At 39.4% G+C, this 14,118-nt stretch overlaps 1 protein-coding gene across 1 annotated transcript in view; it reads left to right on the forward strand.

Moving 5' to 3' along the window:
• Nucleotides 1–14,118, forward strand: part of p3h2 (prolyl 3-hydroxylase 2) — a 46,424-nt gene that overhangs the window by 22,259 nt on the left and 10,047 nt on the right. Inside the window, exons 2-5 of the mRNA XM_077535238.1 lie at nt 6,832–6,984; nt 7,806–7,995; nt 11,687–11,818; nt 13,981–14,108. Coding sequence (XP_077391364.1) covers nt 6,832–6,984; nt 7,806–7,995; nt 11,687–11,818; nt 13,981–14,108 — 603 coding nt within the window. The remainder of the gene's footprint in view (nt 1–6,831; nt 6,985–7,805; nt 7,996–11,686; nt 11,819–13,980; nt 14,109–14,118) is intronic.

Consider the following 14,118-nt stretch of genomic DNA (forward strand, 5'->3'; position numbering starts at 1 on the left):
AACGGTTGAACCCACTGATGGAGAAGCGTGGGCTCGCCATGCCTCGTGTGTCTTCCCGAGCTAATGAAAGAGGCTTTCTAGTGGTGACAGCGGTGAAGCCTTTTCCAGAAATTCCTTAGGCATGACCTTCTAGGAGGAGGAACACTGTGGTCCAGGGTGGGGACAAGACATACAGAAAGAGGCCACTGTGCATGGCTGTCAGCGGTAATGGACAGATTAGAGGAATGGGCGGTGTGATGGGAGGACACGTGGGTAGACAGCTTTCGCACATGACATCATCAACAGGATTTTGGAGTTTTTGGACTTGTTTTGTTTGTTTTCCCCCCACCCCATGTACAATTAACCTGTTTACTCAGATACATGGAAAACATAAGTTCAAGTTGTACAGATAAAACAAACCCTTCTCTGGCATGGTTATTCTGAAAAGAGGAGACTTATCCATAACTTCAATGAATAATAATGTGTTAATACAGAAAACATGCATGAAATCCGTTCCATGTCCGTCAAAGCTGCTTAGGTGCTGAATCGAAATCAACATGATGGAAAGGTTGATTTATTTTGGACACATCAAGGTGCGTTTACAAAAATGTATCATCTTGACAGGAGTACTCATATTTTAAGGTGCAGTAGTTCCAACATCCAGAAGATATTTTCCACTCTTCAAGGTATTTTTCCATGAATAAAGATGACTTCACTTGAATCGCAAAAGTGCTCATTGTGTGTATTTGAAATGGGAGACAGTAAAGTATTCTGCAGCCATTTAGACAAATGTTCCTTTAGTGTGACCTTCATGCCACATATTGCTGCCAAGTATTGGTGCCAAGCATAGCTGCTACTGTACTCTCCTGTAACATAATAAATGGGGCACATGAAAACTGAACTAATGATTTATTTCGAACATTGACATGTGTTGTCATGTTTTAAAAACAGATTTGAGTCAGCCTGTCAAACTTTGACCTCAGTGGTAGAAACCACATAAAGACTCAATTCTAAACTGTTGTTATATAGAGTTTCATATAGGTGTGCAATATAATTCAACTAAGTCGTGGAAAGAGTACCATTATTTCATACTTTGCTCTGAGAAATAACACCAGAAACTTTACCCAAATAAAGTAGGCTAATGGTAAATCCTCGGAGAAAACAAAATGAAAATTCTTGTAATACCTTCCATCCATCCATTTTTTAACCGCTTTAACAAAGGTCTCGGTGGTGCTGGAGCCTATCCCAGCTGGCTTCGGGCAGTAGGCAGGGTACACCCTTTCCTGGTTGCCAGACAATTGCAGTCTTGTAATACCTGTTCCAACTAAAACTACACTTTCTGGCAAAAGAGCAGACCTTTTGACCACAATAATTTCTGTATTGAAAAAGAACGAAAAGAAAGTTTCCACCAGGCGACTTGTTTATGGCAGAGGCCTCTCTGCAAGGCATCTTTGTCATTTTGAAAGTCACACAAATGATACAATTCGTGGTTTGTGGCGTGTCTCCACACTGAAGATTCAATAGTTGAGTTTTTCACACCATCTCAGGCCGGTGCAGTCCTCCAAATCAAGCCTTGAAGTCTTCTCACCTTCTCAGATGAGAGGCAAAATATTTTCTAAGACAACCAGAACAGTCTTGTTGAGATCGAATCAATGCCTTGAGAATGACACGAATGAGAGTAATAACAAACTTGCTGCAATTCTGCAAAACAACTAAATACTTTTAAGCTCCATCACTTTCCCAGTGATATGAGGTGGAAAAGTGTCCCCCCCCCGTCAGAGCCATTATTCTTAACATTTTTACTGCGTGTTATAAATACGTTTTCTTTCCAAAACAGTTCCCTGGAAGAGAATAAAAATGTTTTATTAGCTTCCACAACATTGGCCATGGCACTCTTCAGCCTCTAGTGGCTGAAATAAACACTACAGCAACAATTTATCATCACAATGATGCAAATCCATAATAGTTATGATAAATGGAATACTTTAATTTCCTTTTCCCCTCAGATATTTAATCCCCTTTGCTTTTTGTTGCCGTCTAATATGACCATAATTGTTAGTATCACCTTCTTATCATCGATTTCACACCTCTTGTTGCCTCTAAAATGTCTGCACTTCAAATACATTTGCAATCATAGTTCAAGCCCACATCCTGTGGCTGGTATTATATTGTTTACATGACTATTTGGGGGGTAAGCACCTGGTGACGAAATCCCCTCAAAGAGGTCCTCTTAGCATCCAAATATTAGCATAACTGCAGGAAATCACTAATAGAAGAGTAAATATTGCTCCCATTATACCCGCCCAAGTAGCTACCGAGCTGACGGGTTCCACTGCCAAATGGTTGAGATTAGGACGCATTTTGTCTGTTTGTTAATTGGTTTAAGGGCTTGTTTGCAATGGGATGCTGCAACTTGGCAGCAAAGGTTGCGTGCTCAGTAAATGTTTTGTTTTGCCACTGGAGTCATGGCCTAAACACCATTTTTAATCCCCTAAATAATTCTGTCTAACAATGTATACAAATACTGTACTAGTGTCTACAGCTGCACTAAGTAGGTTTACTGTAATGTTAGCATTCTCCTGTAGAACATTCCTGAAATGCTGAATCAACCCCATCGCTGGCCTTATAAAGCATCATGAGCATAATGTACTATATAATCACAGATGTTTTCTGCTATATCGCATGCAATGAGTCCATAGGCCCCAGACAATAATAAGCAGGTGCAAATCTTTAGGGGTGTAATTACATTTAACCTTTGAAAGTTATGTTGGTGACTGCACACATTTGATGGCCGTGTAAATTGTTTCCCTCCAGTAAAAGTCACAGCATTCAAAACATCCTTCCGATTTCTATTCCGCTTATCCTCGTCAGGATCAGGGCAGGAACTGGAGTCGATCCCTGCTGACTCCACCTTGGAATTTAAGTGGGAATTGAAACCACCGCATCTGCATGACAGACAGCTCATTTGTACGATCACTAACGCAGAAGACGCGCGATGGAAATGATCATTCAGTTCAGGTGTTGTCTGAACTAGTTTGGCTATGACGAAAGAGACAAGTGTTAATAGTTGTCCATAGGCCAGGCACGCCCTCAGGCAACAGCTGATTCCAAGCATGGGTGAGGTACTGGAATCATTAATAAAAGAAGTACATGTACTGTATATTGTAGTCATCGTGAGTTGTAAGAAAATTGAGCCTGAGAGTTTTGTGGGACGATCAGACAAGCACTGTGCCTGGAGTATGCTAATGTGTTTAGACCTGTCCCAGAACGTCAGAGACTAAATGTAATGTGCTTTAATTTTCACGTCTGATTGTGATTTATTGCAGCAGATATAAGATAAGAGAATCTTTATCAGATTACTGCACTTTCGACATTGACATACATGGCGTCAGTCCAGGTGTATTTGCACAGGATTGGTGGCACACTTTGCCCACATCAGAAGTTCTTTTTTCATTGCTTCAGGCGGTCCAACACTTGGCTTGGAAGGCAAACTGAGGACTGAGTTACCGAGGGCAAGTCACCTTTAGCTACTTCTTTCAAATGTACAGTAAGTCAAGGAAAAATGCCCCCACATGTTATGAAATGTCTTCAAAGACTTGTTTTCATTCAAACCTAAATTTCAGCTTTACTACCATAAAATGAGGCTCCAGTTTGAAGGATTTGGTACTTAAATATTCCCTCTTGGTGCGTTCTTTTAGCAATGTGGCATTCCTTTGAGAACAGACTGTTTGATGAGCACAACCTACAAGCACAGACAAATAGCCAAACCAAATCTCCACAATAGCACCATAAGCCTCCAGAATTGCTGTCAAAACATATTGCAAGTCCCTTGAATACCAGGCATTCCAAAAACAATTTCCTCCCAAATATCATATTTGGGGATTCGTCACTGCCTACACAGTAAATAAGCCCTTGGGTGTAGATTGTAGCAAGACTTTTACTCAAGATCAGTACTGCAAGTCGTCGCAGCTTTGTGAAAAACACTTCACTGTCCACCCAATTTTTTCCACATTTGTTTTTTGGGATGAAACTGAATGCAGATATCCCAGAAATGTAAAAATTTATAAAATGAAAAAAAAAATGTACATAAGTGATTTTCACATAGCAGCGACAATGTGTGACGTTGTGTGAAACCTCAAAATCTTCATAGGTCAGTTTGATTTGAGCCACTGTGGTTGATCCATATTAGGGCTGTTATTAGGAGTGAGACGATACATCAATATCGCGATAAATCGTTATGCTGTGTCTCCTGATAGATTATCGATACGCCTACGCAAGTATCGCGATATTTGTAGTTAATAAATAGTCACTCTAACGGCTCCATTGTTCATTACTTATTGAGCAATTACCTGGCGGGCCGCTAGGGGGGAGCGCCTTGTAAGAGTGGCGGGGAAATGTACGGAAGTCTTCAGGCGAAGAAGACTCGTGAGATTACGCAACTGACCCAGTTGTGCATACGTTTCTATGAAAAATGTGTATTATATCTTCAATTTTAACGTTTTAAAACATTTTATGTTACGACTTTTCTAAGCACAATTTCTGAGGAAAATTAATATTGATTTAATTGGACGTAACATTTAAGTAATTTTATTTATTTACTGTGGCAAAGTTAAACAAAAAAAATCGTCAGTTTATAAAATGAAACAATTGACTATGTAACTGACTGACATGCTGCATGACAATAGTGTTTAAGAAAGACACAAATTTGTTCACAGAGAGGGGTTTCTGTTAAGAAGACATTTGTATTTGTTTAAAAAGAAAGTACTCACTGTGAAGAAGACACCAGTTTTAATATTGTGTTTCAGTGATGATACAAAAAGAAACCATTTTCTCATTGAAAAAACATCAGTTTATGTCTTGAGTAGTTTTATCGTGGATTTATTACCTGACCAATATATTGATAATCGCGGTATGGTCATATCGTGAGATAATCGTTATCGTGAGCCTTGTAGGTGAGGTACCCAGAGGTTCCCACCCCTTGATGTTATGTTCAGCTGTGATGATTATGCATAATGTTCTAGATTCACCCGAGTGTTGGCTTGGGGCAAAAGATATAAACAGAAGGCCTACAGCTGTTTGTGCTAGGCTGGTGTACAGTACTGTTACTTTGGCTGATGATTTATCTTTCACTTCCACAAACCCAGGTGGTCTTTGAGCAGTTAAGGAAATCTGGGGTTTAGGCAAGTAACTTCCTCCTCACTTGTCTCTTTTTCGCATTCAGGGAAAAGATCCCTGTTTTGTCTACAGGACTCAGCACAAAACATGTAAACAGATGTGTAGATTGTCATCTTGAGCATAACAGCAAATGTTTTCTTGAGGCTGCTTTCGTTAACCATCAGTTAGAGAAGGTCATCTTATCTGTTCGCTGTGATCTGGTGAACCTTTGATGGTACGTCAACTATGCTGTATCTCCTCAAAGCTCCCTGGAATGTAGCTGACACAGTTTCAGTCGAGCATATCCAGCTGAGGTTTTATTTCCAACATGGAATTGTCCTGGATCTGTCTTGCAAGGACAATCAGTTTTCAATGAGACCTGGTTGACTGTAAAATACTTTACTGAACTGTAACTCCGCAGAAAATACTTTTACTTTTGAATAGTAGACTGTGAGTTAGCCTTATTTGGATCCAAGCTCAGCTGTCAGAAGAGAGTATGGGAAAACATGCAATCTGCTTTAGGTTTGCACCTGTCATCAACTTGAAGGATTTAAACAGATGGAGTTTGGTGTCTGTGTGACACAGTCAAACTTAATGTGGCTGCTTTATGGCCTGTCATGCTCTTGTCTGTTTGCATTCGTTCATGTGACATTGTCACTTCACCACTTGATGATGTCATCAAATCTTTAACCAAAAAAAAATTTGCTGGACATTTTTTTTTTTTAATTGATTTTGAGTGACTCGTTTCCAACATAAGAACAACATGGGGGAAAAAAATTGGGTTATCTCACATTTTTATTTGTAATAGTGGGCACCAGGATATTATGGCTGTAACGTGTTGTAAACTTACCGAGCTTATATGTAACAATTTTTAACATGGACATCATGTAAATCAACTTGTGATTTGTTAGGTAGGATCCAATCATGAACCAGAAGTGTTGACATCATCCAAATTATGCTTTTTTTTTAATTATTATTATTGGTTTAGACACGCAAATATGTCCACTGCAATCCTCTATGGGTCCGAAGGGGTTCATTTAATGAAATATGCTGACATCTATTGTTCCCAATTGATTGCTATATCAGATGATCACGGAAACTGATGTGGCCAAACACATCACAACTACATTTTCTTGTTTGTTAATAAGAAGTAAAATTGAGGCAATGTCATAGGGTAGCCCAACAAGTTGAAAAACAGGCGCCATTGATTTTATCTATTGTTGGCGAAATATCAAACCTTTTTTTTTTTTTTTTTTTTGTCTAAACCTGCTCTGAATGGGGAAAAAAATATTTAAAGGTTGGCACTAGATAAATGTACATTGTTTAAATTCTGAAAAGATGAAAGATTGCCTCAAGTTCTAAACATGTAATAACTGTTCAGTTCAGATCCATATGAACAGATTTGTTCTCTGCTGGGAGCAAATGTTTTGCACTGCCACAAAAATTTTGGTTTAGGAATGCCATAGTTTATTAGGGAACCACAGTATAGATCCTCAATTCAATGGTGGGAAGAAAAAAAAAACATTGCACCAATTTATCTCAGGGATGGTACCAAAAAAATTTGACAAGCAATGAATTTGTGTTTGTAAATGAGATGGTCGACAAGTCTGTTTTGATTTACTTTTTTTAATGTCATTGCTCTCCAATGAAATCATCTTTTTAATGTAGTGACAAACTCTCATTTCTGTTCTCCTCTAGCTGAAGCAGCCTGAAAAAGCGGCGGCTGCGGCTCATACCTACTTCCAAGCCAATCCGGAGCATGTGGAGATGAGTCAGAACCTGGAGCAGTACAAAGATCAGCAGGGGCTCCAAGAGGATCATTTTGTCGACCGAGAAGCTCGGCCTCACCAGGTAAAAGGAGGAGATACATGTATTTGGATTGGGTGGTTCATTCACTATTACTTTAAAGGAAATTCTAGAATTTCTTGAGGTGTCACATTTTTTTTTAAACTTTGAGTCATGATTGCACTGTGTACATGGATTTGGTTTGTGGTTGCACATTTTGGCCAATTTCTCTTACTCCAACACTTTACTAGGAGTCATGATTCAAATCCTGATCATTGTTTTTCTTCTCAGTGCTTCACCTAATGGTAAAAGTAGTCGGGATATGAAGGGCTCTTTATGTTACAACAGCTGAAAAGTGCCGTTTGTGGTTATGTTCTGCACACTGAAGAGGGTGGAATTCTTTGTGTGTTGCTCCACTGAGAATCTTTCACCCTCTCTTAGCCCACTTCTGTTTTTAGTCTCTTCCCATATGTTCAACCTCTCCATCAAGCTGTTCTGAGTTACTCGTGCCCCACATGGGTCAAAGCTGACCACAGTATTCTGTCAATGAAATCCGTTCGGTTTGATGGTTTCAATTACTTCACCTTGTAATGCCAGTGTAAACAGACATTCTCTGAGCCATGACATTGACGGTACATTATTATTTAAAATGTGGTGCTTATTTTTGTGTGCTTTGCTTTATTATCTCAGAATGTAGTTTCAGTTCATTTGAAACACAACAGTCAGTTCTCCTACCATCTTGTGCACCAAAAGACTTGTAAAAATTTTTTTGTTTTTAATTAGTTATTATAGGTTGCTTTTAATCTTGTCTTTGACAAAGACTAACACATGGTATACAGTATTTTAATACATACAGTATAAAGTTTTACTCTATTCCTCCATTGTAGCGCTCCTTTAGTGAGGCAATGAACTTATACGAACGAGGAGACTACGTGGGGGCCAGCCGTCTTTTCGAAGAGGCTCTGGTGGAGTACTACAAAGCCGATGTGGCGTGTCGGGCCTTGTGTCAGGGGCCGCACCAGTTTGAGGACCACGATCACCTTCGTTACCGTTACAGCCTCTATGAAGTCATTTCAGGTAACAATTGACACCTGGACAGCACTCGCATATACAACAGTTGAGATTTTTGTTCTATATCAAACCATAATCCAATTCATTTTGAATAGAAATGAGTTCATGTCAGTCAATACAAGTTCAGTCGGATTTTGCTGCTGTAAACATACTGTAGATATCAATGGTTTTCAAAACAGTACATTCTAGTAAGCAGTTTGACTTTCACTTTATTCTAATTATCTTGAGTTTAAAAAGATACAAAGTACAAGCACGATGCAAAGTACCAACACGACTAGACTAGTATATTTTGAGAAATATTTTCTTTTGAGGGGAAAAAAAACCAAATCACAATGACAGACAATCTTCTAAGACATGTCCTTGTGTTGCTTGTGTTTCAGCAGAGGTGTCCAAACTAATTTGTGGCCCACCGTCCATTTTCTAGCGGCCCTCAGCATATACAAAAAAATAATTTTTAACACACCCTGGTGTTCTAGATATACAAATAAACTAATTAAAAACTACAATTTAAACATTTTTATGTGTAATTGAATTAATGGATTAAGATATTTCAGTTTCAGAAGACGTTCCATTGTCTGTGTCAAGGTCTGATTTGTGAACATAACACATTAATGATTAAGTAAGATCCTTGAGTAAACACTGCTTTAAAAATTATCATTTTATTACCAATAACTCTCCCTTTAATTCTGATTTTGTTTATTTTCTTTTGGATCATTCTGAATGTGGAGATCGGCTTGAGGCAGGGCCGAATCTATTCTAGTGAGATACGGGGGTTCCGGCCACCCCAAAACCATGAAAAATCCCAAACTGTAACCCCAAAATAACTAAACTGTGGTACATAATTGCTTGAATTACCAGTTTTAGCGTGTTTAATAAAGTCAGACAATGTCAAAGTGGACCTGGCATCCTTCGGTTCTTCTGTTATGCAGTCCTCAAAGGAAAAAGTTTGGACATCCCTGATTTACAGTAATCACTTTGCAAATGTGTTTGTTCCACGGAAAACGATTTCCAAAGTACAATTCTGATGAGTCCTCATGTGTCTAACTTGAAAGCAATGAGCGTGTTGAGTTTGAGCTCGAAGCATTTTTTTTTTTTTTTTTATCAACCTATCGTGACTGTTCTGTTTGGCCCTGAGCCTGAGCTAGGCTTTGTTGTGCTGAAAGAGCCCGGGGAGGCTCAGACGAGGCCAAACAACGCTCTTTGTGCTCACTAGGTGATCAAATCTGCCTGGCAGTGGCTTGGCTCAGGATGTCATTTGGCGCCGAGTCAAAGGGTGAAAGACAGTAATATGATCTCACTGCACTGCACATCACACTGTATTTGCATAATGAAAATTACATTCAAAAGTTGAATAATATTGAGTAAGAAAATATATACTTCAAGAGCACATCTGATTGAGATCCATTACAGGAGCAATATCGACAATGTTGCTTTAGCATTTAGTTTAACGGAATTATTTATTATTGTTGTAGTAATGTGGAATCATACTAACCCATTTCTAATCATTTAGGCAGTTTACAGTTTAAAGCATTCACTTCCTGCATACAATACAGTTGTTGTTAGAGATCTATGAAAACACACAAACATAATTAGCGCACAAAACTTGCTGGGTGTTGTTTGTGTTGAGAGCAATCAGTGGAAAAGGTGGTGGCTTGTGTGCAGTAGCGCCGGCTTAATCACTGATGAGTGTTCCTTGTTTTGACTATGTGAGTCCTAAACATAGCTAATTAGTGTCGGATGGGCTTTGTTTGACTTATAATCAGAAGATTATTTTCAATTCCACACTTGGGGGAAGATGTTGGTTGCGATGTTTATTTTATTGTGTGACTTTGGAGTGTAATACTTTCAGATCTGCTCTCAAAATATTATTGAGATAGAGGAAAAAAAAAATTTTTTTTTTTTTTTTTTTTTTTTTTTTTTTTTTTTTTTTGTATTCGATATGACACAATAAGTGAGTTTATTCATAACCACGGCACGTTTCTGGACACAATTTATGTAAACAGTTTAGATGTGCTCCTGAGACTAAACCGGAGACTGAACAGACCACAAGAGGGGAAGAAATCAGGGCTGCAGCTGCATTGGGGTGATCTCAGTGATCATTCACAACACTCAAACCAGCAACTGGCCACAGCGCTTATTTTCCTCTCAGACTTGAGGAAGTGATATATTTGCTATCTTCCCAAAAAGGTCAACAAGCAAGCTTGTCATCACCACGAAGACACAAAAATGAAACAGAACACTGACTTCTGTATGTTGTATCTGTATCCTGATCACTAACGGGGATTGATGTGATCTGTGATGATACATGTGTTTTATCCCCACAGACCTTATAACACTCGATTTTGGTGGGCACTTTCAGAGAGGTAGTTGTTCAAAAAATATTGGTCGCCTTGTTAAAGAGGAAGTTGACTCCTTAAAAAAATTCTTGACAATATGTTCGATGTAGCCCCGCTCGTCTAAATATGTTATTCTGGTTGAGATTGCGTTAGTGGAATAAGCAGCAAAATCCAGCAGTTTTTGTCAATATCAGAAGGCGGCCATTTTGCCACTTGCTGTCGGTGAAAATGACATCACAGTTTTTCTCAGTTGTCCAGTAACAACCAATCACAGCTCAGCTTCAGAAAACAGGTGAGCTGTGATTGGTCGTTCCCTGAGCAACTGTGATGTCATCTTCAGTCGACAGCAAGTGTCAAAATGGCCGCCCCGAGATGCATAAAATAACAGCTGGATTTTGCTGCATAACTCGTTTCCCACAAATGTAATATTAATCAGAATGTCATGTTTAGACGAGTGAGGTCACATATAACATATTACTGTCAAGAAATGTTTAAAACTGCCAATAATAAAATGTAGTACTCCATTTAAAACTAGACGCACAAGTTAAATCCATTCATCCATTTTTCAGGTGAGCTGAAGCCTATTTTAGCCAAATTTGGATGAGAAGTAGAGTACTGTACACAATATTTTATATCATTCACTCTAACCTGACATTTTGATACATTAGTTATATTGTGAAAATGAGCCAAATGTTGTGGCTCCGTGTATATATATACACCTAAATATGTATGTGCTAATACATCCAGATTAACATGACGGAATAACCGTCTTTCCTCCAAATTGTCTCATTCCATGCTAGTATCTGTTTTCTATGTTTTATCTTCACCTCCCACTCCTCAAACATATCAGATGTCTTCTGGCCAATTAGCACATGTCATTGGGGGCGATGACTCCATGTTTATCTGAACAGTTTTCCATCGTGAAATGTAAACAAGCAATTAATCATTTTGGGCCTGTGTGTTTTATGAGATTTGCTGACATCACACAGATGATCTCAGCGGCGTTAATGGCTTCGGGGGGAATTTAATTAACCACAGACCACCCAGCAGTGTCACTTGCAACTGTGATGAAAACGCAAGGGGAACAATAGTATCCTTGCATCTGTTGACATTAGAATAAATGCATCGTCACATGTTATTGTGTTTGTTTTATTTGTGCAACAATTAAAGGCGAAATCAAGTCAAAAAAAATTCTGAACAATATTTTCTTTGTGGGTCCACTAGTCTAAACACACCATTCTGATGAATATTTTTTATAATTTGGCAACTTTATATCAAAAACATTGTATTTAACCTCTGCAAAAAAAAGCGTCTCTCTTTAAAGTAATTTGAAACTGATTGAAAACATTTTATTTTTACAGATCACTTCACTCAGGTACTACACTGTGAGCACGAGTGCGTCAGAGATCTCGCCACCCGCCCGGGGCGCCTCTCACCCATGGAAAACTACTTGCCGCTGCACTATGACTACCTCCAGTACTCCTACTTCAAAAGTGAGTCCTACAAGTCTCTTTTGTGTAGGAAGAAAGAATATAGTGGCTGAGCTCATAAAGCACTCATGTTAGCAATCCTGAAATCAGTCAGTGTTATCAAATGCAGATACACCCAAACAGTCTGTTTGATCCTCCCAACGGAGGAATGAACGGCACCCGGTGTGACTGGGGTGTCGCGCCATTAGACAGTTTTAATTGCTCATGCAAATTTAAGGTTCACATGTTTTGTTTTTGTTTTTTGAGAGAGAGAGAGAGAGAGAGAGAGAGAGAGAGAGAGAGAGAGAGAGAGAGAGAGAGAGAGAGAGAGAGAGAGAGAGACTTTCTTTCTTTCTTTCTTTCTTTCTTTCTTTCTTTCTTTCTTTCTGGGGCCCCAAACATTTTGCCACCCTGTGATGATTTCAAATCTATTTTGTGTTTTTCTAGCATATGAAGCATACAATTGCATCAACCTTGAAATCTTCCTTACAGGCGGTTACAGGGTTTCACACTGTATCTAATTTCTCTCAGTACATTACGTGCTCTACCTGTGTGACCTTTAGCTGTTTAATTATCTTAAGCCCAGTCTGTGAATTAAACTACTTGCATAAAAGCAAAGCATGATTATGTTCTTAATTACTAATAATCATACATCAATGGCCCTGTTTTTTGTGCAGGTCACACTAGCACAAAGCAAGTACACATGGGTGGAGTTGTCTTTCTCTTGGTGTTTTTGTAAAGGAGCACAGGTGCATTCGAAATGGTTGTTTGCGTTGTTATGGGAGTGATTGCAGCCACTCATTTGAAGCGGCTCAAATTATTCCATTTAAATTGAGCACAGGAGAGGTGCGGTCGACATGGTGGAAGTGATGGAGTCTATGCAGGAGATCGTAAAGTATGTTTATGAGGAACTCCATGATCTCCCCTTGTGAATATATAAAGTTGTTCGCTGTGAAGCGGGCATTTGGAGACTGAGCCCCACAATAATAATGATTTGTTAAATGCCATATTTATGAATTATATACGATGACACCCACCATGTGTGTGTGGAGCTCAGAACCTGTCTACCTGTGCCTCCGTCAAATCCACCAATAGCGCCTACACCACAACTTAGACCTGCTTTTACCTAGTCTAATGATGAGTACTTTCTGTCACCAAATTGTCAGGTTACACTGAGTCTGGGAAAATAGATATAAAATAAAGTACTTGTTACAACAAAACCTGAAAACAATTCTGTTCCTGATGTGTTCATTTAACATTTGGACCCCTTTTTTTTAAATGATTGCTAGTGACATTAAACACTCCCCATCACATTAGGCACCTGCACAATCTAAACAGGTCCAGTATGTGTCACATTTACGATGTGTTTATTAGCTTGGTTGTCATGAGTTAGAACTGGAATGCATCATACCGAGAGTTGTTTTTTACATGTTGATGACCTCATTTAGGTGCCTTATTTATGTAGATATTCTGCTTGCCTCGCTTGTGTAGCAAAATAACATGGTTGAAAAATAATTCTCAGGATAATGCAGTGTAGTTTTGAGGCGAACTTTGTGATTTGGCTCTTTCACAGTAACTAATTGGAAGAGAAATTATGTCACAGATTCAAGTTTGGAGTCAGTATATCACTGCAGCAGAAAGCTGAAAACAAAGTACAAGCAAAGGCCGAATTGTTAGTTTTCTATTAGGCGAGTCACTCAACAACTGTGTGTATTATTTAACACCCCACAGTGGCTCTACGTTTGCCATCACTTGGCAGCCTCTCATTGTTTTTAAGTTCCCTTAGTGAAACCCACTGTGATGTTTTCCTGACCGACTGAGCTCATATCTCCCGTCTGTTACTGAGGCGAGAAGGCCGAGCGGGACCGCAGCAGATGCGCCGTGTCAGCCCAGACAGGAAGCCTCTGGTTAACCCTGCGCCTTTACAAGCTTGGAAAGAATGTGATTGTGCGCGCACTGATGAGCACAAGGTGCACGTCTTCGGGGCCCGACGTCAGCGTGACTTGACTCTGTGGTCAAGTGCCCTTTTATTCACTCTCTCAAGCATGATCGCACTGATGGTTTGTCAGTCAGCTGGCGTCATAATGGATTTCCCCACATCCCCTCCTCGTGGATACACATTATTAGTGGGGATCTTTCCAAAACTGTGAAAAGTTCTCATGTTCTTCCTGTTTCTGTCTCTGCAGTGGAAAGAATGGATGAGGCTCTGCAGTGTGCGCTCACTTACCTTTTGTTCCACGAGGGAGACGAGTTCATGACAGAGAATGTTGACTACTACACAGAGGTGCTGGGACATGGCGGTGCACCGCGAGAGGTCAGATTCT

The sequence above is a fragment of the Festucalex cinctus genome, chromosome 10 (genome assembly GCF_051991245.1).
Source record: "Festucalex cinctus isolate MCC-2025b chromosome 10, RoL_Fcin_1.0, whole genome shotgun sequence".
Classification (NCBI taxonomy): Eukaryota; Metazoa; Chordata; class Actinopteri; order Syngnathiformes; family Syngnathidae; genus Festucalex; species Festucalex cinctus.